Raw genomic sequence first — 19,614 nt, 5'->3', positions numbered from 1 at the left:
ATTGAGAATTTGACTCTATGTGCTTAGAAGGCTAATTTATTATTTGTATTTATTATTATTGATTTTATTGATTATATGTACTTATATTAAAGGATGTTGCACTAAAACTCTACTAAAGGATATGCACAGAAGACTTAACAAGAATGAAAGCGAAAAGTTGTGATTTTTTTTTCAGTCTTGACACAGCTGACTGGAATTGGTTATTAAGTAAAAAACAATTCACCTGTTGGACAAACAATTTTTAAATTACATTCCAAAGCAGCAAACACAGGTGAAACAAATGAGATGATATTGTGGGGTGTTTTAAAACCCACCTGCGCTGATTTCCTTGCAGAGGGGCACCTGGCTGAGGTTTTGTGGGGTTGGTTTGGGAAAAGCTTTGGCTCTGGTGCTCTGAACACCAGCAGGTGAGGGTGTGCTGTTTTATTCTGTGTCCTTAGTGTGTGCATCTGACCCCATGCTCTCAGAAGGCCAATTTGTTATTTTATGATACTATATTATATTAAAGAATGCTATACTAAACTACACTGAAGAATACAGAAAGGGTACAGACAGAAGGCTAAAAAGATAATAATGAAAACTCCTGACTCTCTCCAGAGTCCTGACACAGCTTGGCCCCGACTGGCCAAAGAGTGAAAGCAACTCACTAAAATCCAATGGAACAATCTCCAAACACATTCCACATGAGCACAACACAGGAGAAGCAAATGAGACAAGAGTTGTTTTCCTTTTCTCTGAGGCTTCTCAGCTTCCCAGGAGAAGAATCCTGGGCCAAGGGATTTTTCCAAAAAACGTGAATGCGACACTTGGGGAAGCAGAAAGGAGAAAACGGAGCCCCTCTGGCAGGTGCCCCCTGGTTTCCATGGCCAAAAGGATGTTGGGAGCAGAGCATGGATGCCCTGAGCCTGATTTAGGGAGACCAGGTCTTGACAGTGCCTCTCTTGTTTGACAGGAACCATGAAGCACCCCGTGGCTGCTGCTGCCAACCTCCTGCCCGTCCTCCTGCTCCTGGAGCTGGTCTCTCCAGGTAGGTCTGTCCCTGCTCTCTCCCTGCTTGGGACTGGGTTTGCAGGGTGCAAAGGTGGCAATTGCTGTCTTTGTGGTGTGAAAAACGCCGGTCACTTTTAAAGGTTTGAAAGTTTAATGATAATAAAGTGGTTATAAAAATAGGAATATAATTAGAGGGATAATAATTTGGATAATTTGGATTTAGGACAATATGAGACAATAGAAACAAAGAGTTACAGACAGTCCAGGTGCCTCTTTCTGGGCAAAATAAGCCCCAAAAAGGCCCCACGTTAACAGAGGATTAACCCTTAAAAGCAGCAGCCTGTTGCACATTCCTACAGCTCATCCATGATGCATCAATTCCATTCACACACAGGATTCTGGCTGGGCAGTGTCAGCTTCTTCCTCTGAACCCTGACAGGCTGAGCAAGGCAGGAAGAAGTTCATTTCTCCTGATAATGGAGAAATAAATTCCCTTTCTCTGAAAGATTTGGGTGTCCTGTGGCTGCTACCTCATTCCTTTCTTAAAAAAAATCTCACATACATAGTTTCTATTTTAACATTTTGTTATAACTTAAAACTGTATTTAACACACTACTTAAGAGAATTAACACAGCATCACTTTCTGACACAACACATATAATATTAATTTGAATATTTGCCAAAAGCCAATCATAAAATACACATTTTTCACAGTGAATATGCAGAGCTGCACTGGTGGGGTGCAGGGCTGAGCAAACCTCCTGCCTCCATCAGACCTTTCATGTCTCCATCCCAGGAAATCGTGGGGACCTTCACATCATGCTCCCTATTTTCTTGCAGCCCTCACTGGCTGCACACCTGGCCCCTCTTGGGAGAGGCTTGGTGGGACTGGAAAAAGCCTTGGAGAAGGGTGGATGTGCTGGTGAGCCCAGCAGGGCTGGAAACTTCCAGGTGTGGATTGGCCAAGGCAGAGCTGGTGCTGGACCTGGCATGAGGTCAATGTGCACCAAAAAATCCTCAAGAAAACTGGAGGGAGAGAGGGAAGGAGCACAGGCAGGGGATGTAAGAGCCTTGGAGAAGGGTGGATGTGCTGGTGATCCCAGCAGGGCTGGATGCTCCTGGGGTATCTCAATGAAAAGTTGCTCTTGGAAACTTCCAGATGTGGATTGGCCAAGGCAGAGCTGGTGCTGGACCTGGCCTGAGGTCAATGTGCACCAAAAAAACCTCAAGAAAACTGGAGGGAGAGAGGGAGGGATCACAGGCAGGGCTGTAAAGCAGAAGCTTGTTGGCTGTGTAGCAGCAGAATATTGCAGGCAAGTCTCTCCCTCTGCTTTCAGCTGCAAAATGATGACCTGAACTGTGCTTAAATATGTGCTGTGGGGGGAGAAATAATTCCTGTCCAAGCTGCAAAACCTCTCTTCTAATTCCAGCTGGGGGAAAGGCAGGGCTGTGGGCCAGAAGAGCCTCCACAGGAAGCTCTTCCCACTGATGCTCTGGGTCTTTCCTGGCACAGAGAGGGAGCTGGTGGGACAATGGCCTTTTGGTGTAGAAAATGTGCCTTTTGGGGCAGGTTTTGGCACATCACAGGGCGCACAGGAGCTGTAGATGTGCAGCAAAGCCCCGTGAAAATCGGGATTGTTACATGACTGCCCTATCCCCCCTGGGTGCCGGTTTGGGAGCAGGGTGCCTGCGTGGCTCTTGCTGATAAACAATAGCCAGCCTGTGTCCCTCTGATAGCACCGTGCCCTTTGGAATGCAGGCTTTTTCCCCCCTTTTTTCCCCTCCTGAAGGCTGGAGATGGCTGGCCCAGATTGGCAGGCTGATTAGGCAGTCAGTGGATGACATTAGCCGTGAGTGACAGGCGCAGTCAATCTCCCTCCGGTGTCGAGTTGGATCAAGGAGAGCCTCGCTGGAGCTGGAGCTCCTCTGGAAAGGGAGCAAATAAGGGGAAAAAGCAAGTCCTTTACCTCCCTGAGAGGTCACTTGCCACTCTGTCCCGTTGGAAGTGGGGTCTGCCAGCCCAGCTCCCTCCGTGCAGTGACAAACAGCAAAGCCCTGGACAGACGGCACACGGAGCCGGGGATCTGGAGGCTCTGCAGCTCAGCAGAATTCCAGCCCTTCTCTCCCAAAACATGCCCAGGGGCTTGGGTTGCCATCTCTGTGATAAGCAAGTGCTGGCACAGCTGCTGGGCCTGGGATAGGGATAAGGGATAAGGGATGGATGCCCTGCCGTGCACCCTGGGTGTTGCAGGTGATGGAGCGGCTCCTCTGTGGAATTTGCAGGCAACCCCAACAAGGGAAGAGATGGGGCTCTTGACTCCATGTTTCAGAAGACTGATTGATTATTTCATGATAGATATTATATTAAAAATGCTCTACTAAAACTATACTAAAGAGCAGAGGAAAGGATTCCATCAGAAGGCTAGCAAGGAAGGGGAAGGAATGATAACAAAACCTTGTGGCTGCTCACAGCCTCAACACAGCTGGCTGTCATTGGTCATCAAGTAAAAACAATTTCATGTGCTGGGTAAACAATTCCCCAGGTCACATTCCAAAGCAGCAAAACGTGGAGAAGCTGAAGCTTCTCTGGAGAAAAGATCCTAGTGAAAGGATTTTTCAGAAGACATGACTGTGACACTCTTGCCAGAAGCTCCTGGTGAAGCCACCAGCTGGGATGTGATGGGCAGGGGGAGCCTGGGTGGGTCTGGAGCGTTTGCAGGAGGATGGTTCAGCTCTGGGGTGGTGTGGAGTCCCCCTGCTCCTGCCTGGCCAAGGCTGCAGGAGATGGGCAGAGACCTCCACCAGCCCAGGTGTCCCTGGAGCCTGCTCTTCTCCAGTTTTCCCAGCACAGAGGAGCCCCAGCTCCCTCAGATCTTCATGCCACCCCCTCTGGGGTCTCTCCAGCAGCTCCATGTCCTTCCTGTGCTGGGGGTCTTGTGCTGAGGGTCCCAGGGGTGGCATGTCCCAGGCTGGACCTGGCTGCCTGTGGCAGTCTGAGAGGGAAATTCCAGCTTTGTCCTGGGATCTGCAGCCCAAAGCAGTGCCCCGCTCCCAGGGGCAGGTCTCCCTCCTCCAGACACACAGACCCTGCTGCAGCTGGGATTGGGAAGTGCTCCTTATTTTTAGCCTGCTGGTGATATTAAGGGGTGTGTTTTGAAACAGAAAGGTTCTGCAGGAGAGAATCCTGTGTGCCAAGGGCTGCTGGGGGTGTTGTAGCCTCATTTGCCCCTCCCAGAGCCTGCTGGCCCCGGTGGCAGGCAGTGACAAGTGCGCTGCCAAGCCCCTGGAGATGCCCTCAGCTCTCCAATAACCCATTTTGTCAGGCTCCTTTTTATTTCCTTTCCAGGTGCTTGACTCCAGAGGCTGGGATTTAAATGTGCCTTTGCAACCGTGCTGCCTCCAGTGCTCTCCCATTTCTCAGGGTGTTTAACCAACCCGGTGCCTCAGGAAAGAGGGCAGCGCTGAGAAATCCCTGCCTTGTTATGGAGAGAGCCCGGGGGGAGCTGGGGCTGCTCCCGCATCCCATGATCACATCCCCAGGAGCTGGTTTGGTGGGATGCACACCTGGGACCCGTGTTTGCAAGGTCTCAGGAGCATCTCCTTCCTTTGGCAGCTCGGCAGGCGACGAGGCTGCTGAGGTTTGGTCTGTCCTGCTCCCCGGAGGCGGGATGCTGAGCACGCCCCACCAAACCTTCCTGGGGAAATCACCGCGTGCCTCTCCCTCCACCTCTCTCCTTCCTGGCCGACTCTTTCCCCGGCTCAGGCTGCCTTTGTCACCATCCTACGTGCTCTGCACTTGGCTCTGTCCCCTAATGAGGCTGCGGGCCAGGGGCAGGCTCGGCGCTCCCCGAGAGGGAGTGGAGAGGAGCGAGCCCGGTGATTAGAGGTGAAAGGAGGCAATTAGAGGGAAAGGCAGCCCGGTGATGGCAGAGGGAAGGCTTTGCTGGTCTGCCTGACAAGGCAAAAGGCTCTCAGCTGTGGGAGCAAGGCAAAGGTATCCACCGTGGGCTGAAGCAGTAATTGATGCTCCCGGCGCCCGCGCTGTCGGCTTTCCCCCTCCCCTCTGCCTTCTGGAAAACACCAAATCCAGAAAGGCTGGTGGAGGGAAGTGGCTCCTGTGAGCATTCCCCAGCCCTTCCCAGCCTTGGGAAGTAACTCCTTGTTTCTGTCCTCTCTTTCCAGGTCAGGGCAATCGCCTGCCATACTTCATCAACTACTTCTTCGACACCTACCTGCTGATCAACGAGGACACGCCTGTGGGTAAGTGGGACGGGCACAGGCTGCCACCACCCCGTGGAAAAAGCATGGAAGAGGAATGTTTTCCTTTTGATTGACAGATGGAGCTTTTCTTGCTTTCTTTAGCTGGGGATTGGTTTTTAGTAAATGCAGAAATCGACCCGGTCGCTCTCGGCGCCTTCCCAGGCTCTCAGCCCATTAAACTCTTGGTCTTCAATCAGGGCTCCTGACTGCCCTTTAATGGGGGAGGAATCGATTGGGAGCCTGGGATGGAGCCTCTGGAGGTCCCTTCTCCCACCTCCAGCCCCAGCAGACCTTCCTGAGGGAAGGGCTCTGACTGCACCCAGGCTCTGGAGAGATCTCCAGGGGCTGCTCAGCCGAGCCTTCCGCCCCTTCCAGGGTGCCCTTGGTCAGGAATGGCACTCCCTGTGGGATTTGGGGTGGTGTCTGAGCAGTCAGGCAGGATGTGGAGCCTTGCTTTGGGTGGATGGTGGAGCGTGGTGGCTGAGCTCAGCCTCAGGAGAGGCCCTGTAGCTGGCTGGGAACAGCTCCATGGAAATGCTTCCTCACAGAGCACCTTGCTCTCCAAGTACTCGAGCCTGAAATACCTCATGGGAATTGGACTGAACTCCTATTTTGTCAGAAAATAGGGAGATTTCCTCCAGCCTGCTTTGCAGTGAGACATTACGCCAGTCAAGCCATTCTTGGAATTACTTTGGCAGTTGAATTTATTTATTTTTTTAACTTTGTATTGCACTGTGTGTATGCATATAATTGACTCTTAAGAATATTGGCACCTTGAGATTTTGTTTCCAGATGCACCGGAGGGAAATGTCAGCCTGGGAAGTGTTGACACACGCAGTTGTTTCTGTGTTTCCTGCTGTTGGTAGGTGTTTTCTGAGTGAAGGTTTATTAACTTCAAAAAAAAAAAAAGGTAGCATCTGGAAACACCTTCCTGATATCCTGTGTGTGAGGAGCAGAACTGTGTGTGGTGCCTGTTTCCTGGGAAAAAAAAAAAAATAAAATAGGAGTGTATTTTTTTGAGGTCTGTTTGCGCGCCCATCCCTCCCTCCAAAGCCAGCAGCTCCCTGCCTGCTGCCTGCCGTGCCAAAAGGGATCTTAAGCAACAATTAAGAGATCATTCCCCCTCTAATCACTTACAAGAGTAAATTAGTCTTGTCAGGAGCTATTAAGACAGAGAGCTCGGAATTCATTAGGCGAGATTGGGCCAGGGGAGCTGCTGGCGCTGCCGCCGGTCCAGGCTGATTAATTTCTCCCAAAACATCATCAATGCCCATCTGTTTCATTTAGGTCTGGGGAGAGCAATTTTCAGGTGGACTGACCCTGTAGTCAGTTATTTCACCCAGAAGTAATGGGTGAGATAACACACACACACACATGTGAAGAGGGAGCTGGAGGTGGGAGCTCTGGGAGGGAATTGTAGGGGAAGGAGGGAGATGAGGAGGAGGGATGGGGATTGGTTGGGTTGCAAGACATGGAGAGCCCATGCCAGCTGCCAGCAGCTCTATCACCCTGTGTTTTACTTGGATAAACTGTGTTTTATTGGCTGGATGAACCCCCTTGGGAGGGGAGTGTGCAGGAGAGGGACTGTCCATCTCCATCCTGCTGCTGTTTGCCTCAAGCAAAATCATCCCAAGGGCCATCTTGCTTAATCCCAGAGCTGGATTTACTGCAGCCCTGGATTTGCCAGCAGTTGGGTGTGGGCATTCACATTCTCTGAACACGATTCCTTTGCCCAGGGTTTTTCTCCTGGGAAGTTGAAAGGCAGCGAGAAGCCTCAGAGAAAAAGGAAAACAATTCTTAGCTCAGTTGCTTCTCCTGTGTTGTGCTCGTGTGGAATGTGTTTGGAGATTGTTTACCCACAGGTGATTGCCTGATTGGACTCTGGTGTGAGTTGTTTTAACTCCTTGGCCAATCAGTGCTGGGATTCTGGAAAGAGTCACGACTTTTCATTATTATCTTTTTAGTATCCTTTCTGTATGCTTTAGGATAGGATAGTATTCTTTAATATAGTATAATAAAGTGATAAATTAGCCTTCTGAGAACATGGAGCCAGATGCATCATTCCTGCCCTCTCTGTGTCACTGTGATATTTTATGAAAATCCTTTCGCTAGGATTTTCTCCTGAGAAGCCTCAGAAAAGAAATGCAAACAACAACTATCTGGTGGCTGTGGAATGTGGTCTGGAGATGGTTTACCAAGGTGCATCTTTGACTGATCTCATGTGAGTTGTTTCTACTTGATGACCAATTCTGGTCCAGCTGTGTCGGACTCTCGGCGTCGGTCAGGAGATTTTATTATTCATTCTTTGCTAGCCTTTCTCTTTCTTTAGTATATCCTTTTCTTTTAATGTAATATATATCATCAAATAATCAATCAGCCTTCTGAGAACACGGGGTCAAGATTCCCATCTCCTCCCTCGTCCTGAGGACCCTCAAACCCCAGCACAGCCCTGCATTTACAGTAGCTGGGAATGGGCAGGCAGCACTCCAGGCTCCTCCTGCTCAGGGTCCCTGCCGCTGCCAGAGGAGCATCTTCTTAGCATAATGTAATGACTGCAGTCTAATTGCCCAGCAAATGGATTTGCTGTGAGCAGGACAGGAGTGGGGAAATGAAGATGATCCATCATGTCAGCTCTGTGAGTAGCCTTATAACCACCCAGCCCGGATTCAGCCAGGTTGCTCTGAAAGCTTTCATGCCTCGACGCCTCGCAAAATGCGTGACAAAAGAGGCCGTTCAGACGAGTGCAATTCCACTTCCCTCCATCCTAGCGAGAACATTTTGGAATAATGTTGTCTTAGAAGGGTGGGAAACGCTTCACCCACTGCTCTGGAGGTGATAACATGTGCTTGGCCTTGCCCTCGGGGCGGGTCATGTCAGGGGCACGGTCACCCAGGTGGGGACAAGGTGTCCTGTTGGGTTTGTGAGGTCCCCAGGACAACGTGAGAGATGAGAATCAGACTCCATGCTCTCAGAGGGCTGATTTATTATTTTATGTGCTTATATGATATTAAAGAATGGTATACCATAACTATATACCAAAATGACATACATAACTATATACCATAACTATACACTATAACTAAACTATATATACCATAACTATATAAAAACTATACTAAAATTATACTAAAGAATACAGAAAGGATACAGACAGAAGGCTTAACAAGAATGATAATGAAAAACTCCTGGCTGACCCCCCTCAGACTCCGACACAGCTGATGGTGATTGGTCATTAAGTAAAAACAATTCACATGGAACCAATCAAACATGCAGCTGTTGGATAAACAATGTCCAAACCCCATTGCAAAGCAGCAAAACAGGGAGAAGCAAATGAGATAATATTGGGTTTTTTTCTCTGAGGCTTCTCATCTTCCCAGGAGAATAAATCCTGGAGAGAGAAGGGGTTTTTCAGGAAATATGGTAGTGACAGCGTCCCCTCCTGCCTGTCAGGCCTTGGTAACTCGTGCCTTGCTTAAAACCAGCAGAGGGGCTTAGTCTGGATCTTAGCTCAGCCTGCATGGGGCTGTGAGCACCTGGAAATGGCAGGGGGTTGTACCAAGGTGATCTTTAAGCTTCTCTTCTCTTCTCTTCTCTTCTCTTCTCTTCTCTTCTCTTCTCTTCTCTTCTCTTCTCTTCTCTTCTCTTCTCTTCTCTTCTCTTCTCTTCTCTTCTCTTCTCTTCTCTTCCCTTCCCCTTCCCCTTCCCCTTCCCCTTCCCCTTCCCCTTCCCCTTCCCCTTCCCCTTCCCCTTCCCCTTCCCCTTCCCCTTCCCCTTCCCCTTCCCCTTCCCCTTCCCCTTCCCCTTCCCCTTTCCTCTTTTTACTTTATTTTCTTTTTTGTTAGGATTGGGATTGCAAGGGTTTAAGATGGCATTTTGTGTTTAGATTTCAACATTTATTAGGTTTTTGTCTATATCACAGTCTCACAAGCTGTGAGTTTACAGTATTTATACTGACAAGCTACAAAACGGTTCCTTATCTATCTTTACAAGGTTTTTTAAGGAGAAACCATTTATTTAAGAAATGACACTTAAATTCTTAAATTATTTTTATTTTTAACCTAATAACTAATCTTTCACATCTCGTAATGCGGATTTTTCTGTCTAATTACAAAATACTACTCAAAAAATTGCTACTCAAACTCATGAAGAAGGTGAAGAAGGACTAGCTATCACCTTAAAATCTCAATCATAGCTTTAAATATATTACTATATCCTAAAACTTGAAATTTTAAGTTTTCTACCACGCTTCTATTCAAAACCACACACCTATAATTTCAGTTCTGTCAGTTTTGGAAGCTTTCTCTACAGCCTCAGGTCAAGTGCAGTGTTCTCTTGGGGGTTCTTGAGCACAGAAAATCTGAAATTCTCAGCATCCAGGCTTCCAACAGCTGCCTCAGCACCACAAATTACCCTGGGATGGCGGAGAAGCCCCAAGTCAGCAAGTCCCAGGTCAGGAGCAGGGAGCAGGGCCAGCCCCAGCAGGGCCATGCCCAGTGACCTGGGCTGTGCCTGCTGCTCAGAGCCCCCTTTTCCTCTGGCTCTCCCAGGAGCCCTGGGCTGTGCCCTCCATCCCGGGGTGCACCATGCTCAGAGAGCAAGGCAGATGGAGGGAGGGATGGATGGATGATGGTTGGATGGTGATGGATGGGTGATAGATGATGGATGAAGGGATGGATGGAGGATGGATGGATGGACAGATGATGGGAGATGGATGGATGGGTGATGGGATGGATGGATGGATGGATGGATGGATGGATGGATGGATGGATGGATGGATGAAGGGATGGATGATGGATGGATGGGTGATGGATGGGTGATAGATGATGGATGAAGGGATGGATGGATGGATGGAGGATGGATAGATGGACACATGATGGATGGATGGATCCATGGATAGATGATGGATGGATGGATGATGGGTGATGGATGGATGGATGGATGATGGATGGGTGATAGATGATGGATGAAGGGATGGATGGAGGATGGATGGATGGATGGATGGATGGATGGATGGATGGACGGACAATGGGTGATGGATGGATGGATGGATGAAGGGATGGATGATGGCTGGCGGGGTGGATGGATCCGTGGATGGATGATGGGTGATGGATGGAGGATGGATGGATGATGGGTAATGGGTGATGGATGGAGGGATGGATGGATCCATGGATGGAGGATGAAGTGATGGATGGAAGGATGGATAGATGATGGCTGGATGGGTGATAGATGGGCGATAGATGATGGATGAAGGGATGGATGGAGGATGGATGGATGGATGGATGGATGGATGGATGGATGGATGGATGGATGGACAGATGATGGAGGATGGGTGATGTGATGGAGGGATGTGATGGATGGATGGAGGGATGGATGATGGATGGATCCATGGATAGATGATGGATGGATGGATGATGGGTGATGGATGATGGATGGAGGGATGGATGGATCCATGGATGGAGGATGGATGATGGGTGATGGATGGAGGGATGGATGGATGATGGGTGGTGGATGGATCCATGGATGGATCCATGGATGGAGGATGAAGGGATGGATGGATGAAGGGTGATGGATGGATCCATGGATGGATCCATAGATGGATGGATGAAGGGATGGCTGGATGGGTGATGGATGGATGATGGGTGATGGATGGATGATGGATGGCTGACTGGCTGACAGGGAATTTTCACGATTGCTCTGCCTTCCTTTTGCTCTGTGCAGCTTCTGCTGAGCTGGCAAACACTGTGGGATATTTCTGCACTAAATTTGAACGGGCAGAGCCGAACCTTGCTCTTTGTAAGACCCACTTCAGAATGGGCTGGAGCAGGGGCTGCCTGTGGGCTTGTGGCTCTCCCTGTGCCCCTGCAGCCCAAGAGGAGCCAGGGGTAGTGGAGTGCCCCTGAGGAGTGGCTGTACTTTGCTGGCCAGTGGCCACTAAAGGGTCTAGGATGGCGTGTGACACCTCCTGCCTGCTGGGACACAATTATTTCACAATGATTTCACAAGGAAACCAAAGAGGAGCGTGGTGTTTTGCAGGCAGGGTGACTCCTCACGTAGATCTGAGGCAGCACATCCCTGTGATATTTGTGGATGATTTAATTCTCTGTCCCAGGCAAGGACTGGCCCAGAAGGCTTTTCATCTCCAGGCTTCCATCCTCCACACTCTGTCTGTCCTTTCCAAGGCAATCATCCCTTCCAACACTGCCTTTTGCACAGGGAGATGCTTTGGCACCCAGGACCGGTCCCTGGGGGTGCTGGGCCACTCAAGCTGCTGCTGGAGATAATGGTTATCAGTGTGGGACTGAGCAGGGGCTCAGCCTATTTGGTCCCACAGCTGTGCCCAGGCTCCTCCAGATGCATCACTGGAAGGAAAAAAAGACAAAAAAAGATGCTGGCTCTCTGATCCTTGCCTGCTTCTGGGCTGATTAAATCATTTCAGAGCTCAGAGATCCATGGCAGAAAATATGAATTATTTGTTTTTAGAATTTTAAAAGTTTAATAGTAATTAAATGGTTATAAAAATAGTAACATAATTAGGGTAATAAAAAATTGGACAATTAGAATTTAGGACAATACGAGACAATAAAAACAAAGAGTTACAGATAGTTTGGGTACCTCTTTCTGGGCAAAACAAGCCAGAAAAAGGCCCCACGTTAACAGAGGATTAACCCTTAAAAGCAGCAGCCTGTTGCACATTCATACAGCTCATCCATGATGCATCAATTCCATTCACACACAGGATTCTGGCTGGGCAGTGTCAGCTTCTTCCTCTGAATCGTGACTGAGTCTTCAGGGCTGAGCGAGGCAGGAAGAACTCGATAATGGAGCAATAAATTCCCTTTCTCTGAAAGATTTGGTTTGGCCTCTTAGGAAGGGCAATTCCAGAAGAATGTGCCAGGCTGTGAGGGAGATTGCCTGGTTTTCAACCTCCCTCGTGGCCATTGCTGAGATTCTCCTTCACTGAGGGAGGCTGTGGCCACCTGGCCTTCCTCTTCGGTGTTTATCTATCACCCAATGGCTGTTTGCTGCCTGAAACTGAATTTTCAGGGTTCTGGAGAGCTCTCCAGAGGAGCAGCCTCGTTCCTAAATGTGCTGAGGCCCCTAATGAACAGCAATATTGGAGGAGAGCTCAGGGAGGGGATCTCAGCTCTCCCAACTCGAGCCCTTTATCTGTCATCTGAAGGCCCATCGATGAAATTACTTGTTGAGCTGCAGAAAGTACAGCATCTTTAATGAGAACTTAAGGCTAGGAAATTAGTTATTCCCAACATCAGGAAACTTAAAGGTTTAAAAAAAAAAAAATAAAAGCCCCACTCCCACCCAAACCCTTAACCCTGCATCATTAAATTAATCACTTCATCAATCACTTAAACTTTCATATCTGCTTTGCTAATAGGCAGTAACGTTAATGCTCGTGTTTAAGAAGGGGAAGAGGGAGAAGGAAGAAAGTATATTTGCAATATGGACTCATTAACATGCCAGGGTAACCTTGCTCCTCATCAAACCACCCAGAGGTTTGATCTCACCACCTTTTGAGCCCTGGCACGGGGGCCAAGCCCTTTCCAGGGAGAGGGAGAAAGATGTGGGAGTTGGGTAATGAGGGCTGGGGGGATTTTTTTTTATGTCTGGGATGGCTTTAGCAGCATTAATTATCTGTACTGGGCTGGCTTCTCTCTGGCTGTGCCCTGCTCCTTGTCACTCTGGAGTGCCTGGGCTTGGATGTCAGCACTGCCCCAGCTCAGGAAAATTGGGGCCTTCCAGGCTGATTGGAGGCATTAACATGGGTGGCAAAGATGATAAAGAGCAGTGAGTCAGGCTTAACAAAGGGAAAAAAAACCCACAGGAGGGGGGAAAAGCACATGTGTATATATTCAAGTTAGGAGACAAATACATATATATATGTATGTGTGCCTTTGTGGAGGTATTCATGTTTTAGGGGAATATTATTAGCCAAGGGTTGTTCCCTGTGCTGGAGGGAAACACTTGCATTTGTAGGCACTCATAATTTTATTTTTGCAGGGGAAGGTGAGCTGTGATTTCACTATCAGGGGAAAAAAAAAAGCCCTGGTTGCAAACGGTGATGAACATGATTGTGTGCTGCCAGACTGGAAATTTGATGTATTTGGGTGGTGTGAGTTTAAAAAAAAAAGGGATAAAACCCTAACCCTAACTCCTTTACCCTCTGCTTCTGGTGTTGGCACATCTGAGATCTCTGCAGCCTGGATCTGCCCCTGGATCCCTAGCAGTGCCCAAGGCCAGGCTGGATGGGCTTGGAGCAGCCTGGGATGGTGGAAGGTGTTCCTGCCCATGGCAGGGGGTGGAACAAGACAGTCTTGGAGCTCCCTTTCTACCCAAGCCATTCCATGACTCTTTTTATAGAATTTTCAGGCTAGTGAAGAACTCTTTCAGGGTCAGCTTCTTCCTCTTAACCCTGACAGCGTCTTCAGGGCTGAGCAAGGCAGGAAGAAGTTGATTTCTTCTGATAAATGAGCAATAAATTCTCTTTCTTTGACAGATTTGGGTGTCCTGTGGCTGCTATCTTATTCCTCTCTTTAAAAAAAGCTATCTTACATAGCATAGTTTCTATTTTAACATTTTGTTATATCCTAAAACTGTATTTAACACACTAGTTAATAAAATGAATATAGTATCACTTTCTAACATTACACATACAATATTCATTTAAATATTTGCAAGAAGCCAATCAGATAACACACATTTTTCACAGGTGCAGTGATGGCTTTTGAATTAACTGCAGCCACTCAGGAGGTGGGGGCAAAGGAAGCCTTGTTGGACAAATCTGAAAACACCTGCTCCCTTTGCAGTGCTGGTCAGGGCAGTGAAAAAAGCTCTGTGAGCTCCCTCTCTTAAAGATTTATTAATATTGCAGGGTACACGAGGGGGAAAGATTTCAACCACTTGACATTTAATGGTTAGTAACTCAATTTTATTCCATTCATCTGCATGGCTTTGTCAGGTGCCTGCTCTGGTATTGTATCACCACGGAGGCTGTCTCACTGCCTGTGAGCAATTAGGAGGGTGATTTGGTACCTGAATCTGGAGAAACCTTTTTATTTTTCCTTTCTAATTGATTATTAGCTTAGAGGTGAGAGCTGGCGTGGTGGAACGTAATGTCCTTTCATAAACAGCGATGTGGTGGCTTTACTTGCTCTGCTATTTTGGTTTCAAGCAGTTAATTTGAAAAGGAGAGGGGGAGGGAAAAAGATTCTGAAGTACAGAAAGTCCAAGGGAGATGAACAATTTGGGGTAGGGAGAGAAACGAGGAGCATCCTCCCAGGCAGAGATTAATGGTTGTTACTAATGATTTTGGGAAATAGAGGGGAAGGAATAAGATGTGGCAGAAGACTGTAAAATAAGTATACCAGCAGTGACTTTGGAAATGCACTTTTTCCCACATGACAGCAGCATCAAATTAAACACATCCTGCTGGATAAAGCAGCATTTCCCTGCTGTGTGGTGGGCTGGGGAGGCAAGAAGTGAGGGGACCACACAGAAAGCACCATCCTGCCTCCACACCTCTGCCAGAAGATTTCCTAGGGGCATGAAGGGTTGGGAAGAAAAGAAAGATTTCCCAGGATTTGCAAGTTGTTCTTTGCCTTGGAAAAACTGTGCTCCCATCAGGAGCAGAGTGAGGACTGAGGGCTTGCAGAGAGCATCAGCCAGAAGTTGTTGCCCACCTCCTCTCCTTGAAAAAGTCAGAAATTGAGGAAAAAAGAGTTCCAAGCTGGTTTCAGCACACTGCAACAGGGTGATCTGGTGGAGCCATGAAAATTGGCAGCACCCTGGAGGTTCACAGAGCAGTGGCAGGAGAATGCGTTTCATTGGGGCTGGGATGCTCCACAGGCAGTTTCTGGCAGACATAGGTGGGAAAATGTCTCCTAGGAGAGAGGGGAGGCCTCCATGGATTTTAAACCAGGAGCTTGATTCTGCATTCCAAGTTGTAAGCTGGGGGTGTAAATTTTTATTTAAATTTTTTATTTTGCTGGTCAGTTCGTCTCAAAAGCCAAAATCGCTGCGCCTGGTGTAGGCACAATTCCACTGTAAAATCAGCTGGAATCTGTTGGAATCCAGCTGGAATCAGCTGGAATCTGGAATCCAGGGGTGGTAATCCCCCCCAGAAGTGGAAGCTCACCCCAGGACCAGCAAATTCTGCAGGAGGTCTGAGTTTGCTCTCGGTGTACCCTGCACCCAGTGCTGCTCCCAGGAGTGGAGAATGCTCCTTAAAAGGAGCTTTCCTGCCCTGGATCTGCACACAGCCTCTTTTGAACAAGGTGCAGGGTCAGTACTTGGGGTGCCCTGGCTGGAGGGGGTGACAGGGCAGCAGCTTTGGCAGGCAGGGGTTCATCCCTGCCTTCCCTGCAACCGTGCAAGTGGCCCCAGGTGGTTGGATAATGGCATCCTTAATTGTGCTCTGAAGGAGATTAACTTCTTATCTGGCAGCCTGACATCTTTATTGTTATTAATGTGTGAATAATGTGCTGTGCTGGGGGTTTTTGCGCATAACTCTGGTAGCAAATGTTTTCCTTTTGTTTCCTGGTGTCTGGTGCTTTGCCACCGTGGGATTCCCCGAGGGTGGGGAATCCCAGAGGTCAAGGAATGCTGCTCCTATTCCTTTTCTTATTAAATGGGCACTGCCTTTCCACTGCAGCTCTTCCTCTTTATTTCTTCTGTGAGTAGGGCTGGTGGGGAGCAATTCCTCTGCTGGGTCTGGAGTTTGTTGGGGCATGAAGGACCAGGGACCATCAGTCAGATGGGGCTTGGGATTTTGGGGTGCAGACAGGGATGGGGAAGCTTGGGATGCTGCCGAGACATAAACTTGAAGGAATTTAGAGGTTTTGAGGTTTTAGACGAGCTGAGGTTTTAGTTAGAGATAAGCTTTATTAGAGTTAATCAAAATAAATGGGTAGGCCTGGATGAAGTTAAGAGTTAATAATTGATTGCTTGTCAACACAATGTTTGGTCAGCTGGGTTTCTAATGAAGAATATAGAAACTGATAAACAGCTCTTAGGAGCATAAGACAATTGTGGCCTCCTCTGTTCTGAAACCAACTGAGGACAGGGAATGGGAGTTCTACCAAGGGTTCATTTGTCATATTTGCATTGAAAAGGTAGAAAGGTCAGAATGAGGAAGACTTCATTTACTTCCTCATTTTGGGACCCCTTCCCATGAAAGGGACCACCCACCCATTTCGGGGAACAAACTATGCATGCTTAATGGGGGTGGGAACTAATTACCATTGGAATGGGACGTACCTAAGGTATGGATATGTATTTGTATTGTGGGTATTCAGTACTTGTATGGATAAAAGGGCTCTGTGATCACCTGTAAATGGCAGTGTGGGTTTGGGAGCTATCCCACAATAAACACACACTTTCTAGCTTTAAACTGTCAGAGAGTTTTTGGATATTGGTACTAGATCAATATCCATATTGGGAATGGGACGTACCAAAGGTATGGATATGCATTTGTATTGTGGGTATACTCAATACCTGTATAGATAAAAGGGCTCTGTGATCACCTGTAAATGGCAGTGTGTGTTTGGGAGCTATCCCACAATAAACACACACTTTCTAGCTTTAAACTGTCAGAGAGTTTTTGGATATTGGTACTAGATCAATATCCATATTGGGAATGGGACGTACCTAAGGTATGGATATGCATTTGTATTGTGGGTATTCAGTACTTGTATGGATAAAAGGGCTCTGTGATCACCTGTAAATGGCAGTGTGGGTTTGGGAGCTATCCCACAATAAACACACACTTTCTAGCTTTAAACTGTCAGAGAGTTTTTGGATATTGGTACTAGATCAATATCCATATTGGGAATGGGATGTACCAAAGTTATGAATATGCATTTGTATTTTGGGTACTCAATGCTTGCATAGATGAAAGGACTCTGGAATCACCTGTAAATTGGGTTTGTATTTGGGAGGTATCCCACAATAAACACACACTTTCTAACTTTGAACTGTTTTGTCTGTCACAGTTGGATATCACTACCAGATCAATATCCATCATTTTAATAAATCCCTGCCAGGCATGGGTGCAGGTGCCCATGGGGCTGAGGCTGCTCTGGCAGGGGCTGGATGTGTCCCGTGGTGCTGGCAGGGAAGGGGAAGGGAGCTGTGGAGGGTGGCAGGCAGCTGCAATCTGTCGGCTCCACGAGAAGCAGTTTCAGCGCTGTAGCTTGCTATTGAACAGGATAACAAGGTCAATAATGCCTTTGCCTGGGAGAGCTTCAGCCAACACTTCTATCAAAACCAATATTAATTTTCACTAATTAGGAGCTGCAGCTAATGAGTGTCACAGCTAATTTACCTCATCCACAACGAGGCAGAGGAGGGGGTCGGGCGCCTGGGATCAGAGCCTGCAGATCTGCCTCCTCTCTGCTCCCCCTTTCCTCCTGGCCCAACATGTGTTTGTCACCTGGGTGGCTTCTGCCTGCAGGGACACGGCAATGCGTGTGTGTGCTCCTCTGCTGCCTGCCCAGGAGCACGGGAATGCTTTGGGAAGGCAGGGAAGGAGCTGGATGGGGAGGCGCACTGTGCAGCAGGTGTTGAGGGGAGGGAAAAAGAGCTTGGAAGGATGTGCAAGGGAAGTCTTGGGAGAGAAAAGGATGGATGTGCAAGGGAAGTCTTGGGAGAGAAAAGGATGCGTGTTGTCCTGGAGGGGAAGTTGGAGCGGAGTGTTTGCTCTTGAAACTTTAATTTCAGAATTTATTGTGTGTTTTATTATCCCCGTTCTCTTCCATGCGTTTTACCCGCTCAAATCAGCCTGGAAGGCACCAACCAGTGCAGCAGTGAGTCTGTCACCATCCATGGTCTTGTGACTCAGACTTTCTCTTGTCTTTGATCCTGGGACAAGCTGGACAAGCATTGCAAATGTTTGTGGGGGGTGAATTTTTGTGTGCCGGTATCTTTGGTCATCTTCCTGCCCAGGTCACAGGCAGGAGCTTTCTGTGGGTGTTGCCAAGAGTGCCAAGAGAAAGGAAATTCCTGGTTTGGAATTATCCCTGTCTGGCTTGTAAACTTGGCCTGATGGCTCAGACAGGGGGGAGGAAGGGCACAGTGAACACGTGGAACATCTCTGGAACATCTTTATAGTCTGCGCTTTCCAAACAAGCCGGAGTCTCAGAATTATCCGCAGGGATTTTTGCCTTAAATAAGAATACACCAGAGGAATCTGTGGGCTGCTGTCAGACAGCTCGTGGTTAGGGATGGCTGGAATTGACTGAATAAATGATTCACTGGTTTCATCGGTGTTGCCCTGAGTGTAAACCCCAGGAGCCTTCCCTGTCGGAATTGATCTGTTCTGCCAGCGGCACGTGCGCCGCCAGCCCCTCCTGATGTGCTGCAGGAGAGCTCTTGCCTCATCCAGGGGATCTTCCCTACCAGACACCCTCGTTTTTGGGGTGTCTGGGGCCTTGAGAAAGGGGCTTGGCAGAGGAGAGCCTCTCCTGGAAAGCAGCAGGTCCCAGAGCATCCTTTTGGGGCATCCCAAGGTTTGGGGTGCAGGTGGGAGCTGCTCGTGGTCCTGGCTCTCACCCCTGCCCATGGTGGGCTGTGCCTCCAGGTTTGTTCTCCAGCTGCCCAGCTAATCCTGCTTTGGGCAGGTTTATTTGATTTTTTTTTCCTTTAGCTGTCAGCCTGGAGTTGCCATCCAGCCCCTGGCAGCTCCTGGAAGGTGTTTTCCCTCTGCCTGCTCCAAGACTCACTGCACCCTTAAATGTCAGGACTTGCTATTCCTCAGCAGCTCCTCCTGTGTCTGTCATCAGCCTCAGTGGGGAGGGGACAATATATAAAGATTAACAATTATTAATAATAAATATTTATTCTATAATAGATATGATCATATAATAAATATATATTATATACTACATTCTTATACTGTATATAATAAATATAATATCATATAATGCATTATTATACAATATAGAAAGAAATATTTATAAACATTTAATATAATAGACACATTTTACATAAGAGATGTAAAAATATATTATGTATATTTATATTTATATATAAAATAGATATAAATATAAGTAGATATTATATAACATGTTTATCTAGTATATAATATGAATATATATTATATACTATATAATATATAGTATATGTATTTTAGATATCTATATAGTATGACTATACAATTATATATATATAATCTGACTATATATTATATACTATATAATATATATATTTTATATATATTTATAATATGACTGTATAATTTTATATATATATAATCTGACTATATATTATATATTCTATTATAGACATAATTAAATATGCAATTAAATACATAATATACAGGACAATTTTTGCCCTGAGGCTGCTCACATTATC

General features: G+C 47.4%; 1 protein-coding gene across 1 annotated transcript in view; it reads left to right on the top strand.

Annotated features, from left to right (window-relative positions):
- Positions 1 to 957: 957 nt before the first annotated feature.
- Positions 958 to 19,614, top strand: part of CDH23 (cadherin related 23) — a gene marked incomplete at its 5' end in the record, with an annotated part of 186,514 nt that continues 167,857 nt past the window's right edge. Inside the window, 2 exons of the mRNA XM_084210353.1 lie at positions 958 to 1,027; positions 5,173 to 5,250. Of these exons, the coding sequence (XP_084066479.1) occupies positions 958 to 1,027; positions 5,173 to 5,250 (148 nt within the window). The remainder of the gene's footprint in view (positions 1,028 to 5,172; positions 5,251 to 19,614) is intronic.

Source organism: Fringilla coelebs, assembly GCF_963513975.1.
Source record: "Fringilla coelebs genome assembly, chromosome: 8".
Classification (NCBI taxonomy): Eukaryota; Metazoa; Chordata; class Aves; order Passeriformes; family Fringillidae; genus Fringilla; species Fringilla coelebs.
The sequence above is the reverse complement of the archived record's forward strand: the minus strand, read 5'-3'. Positions and strand labels throughout refer to the sequence as shown.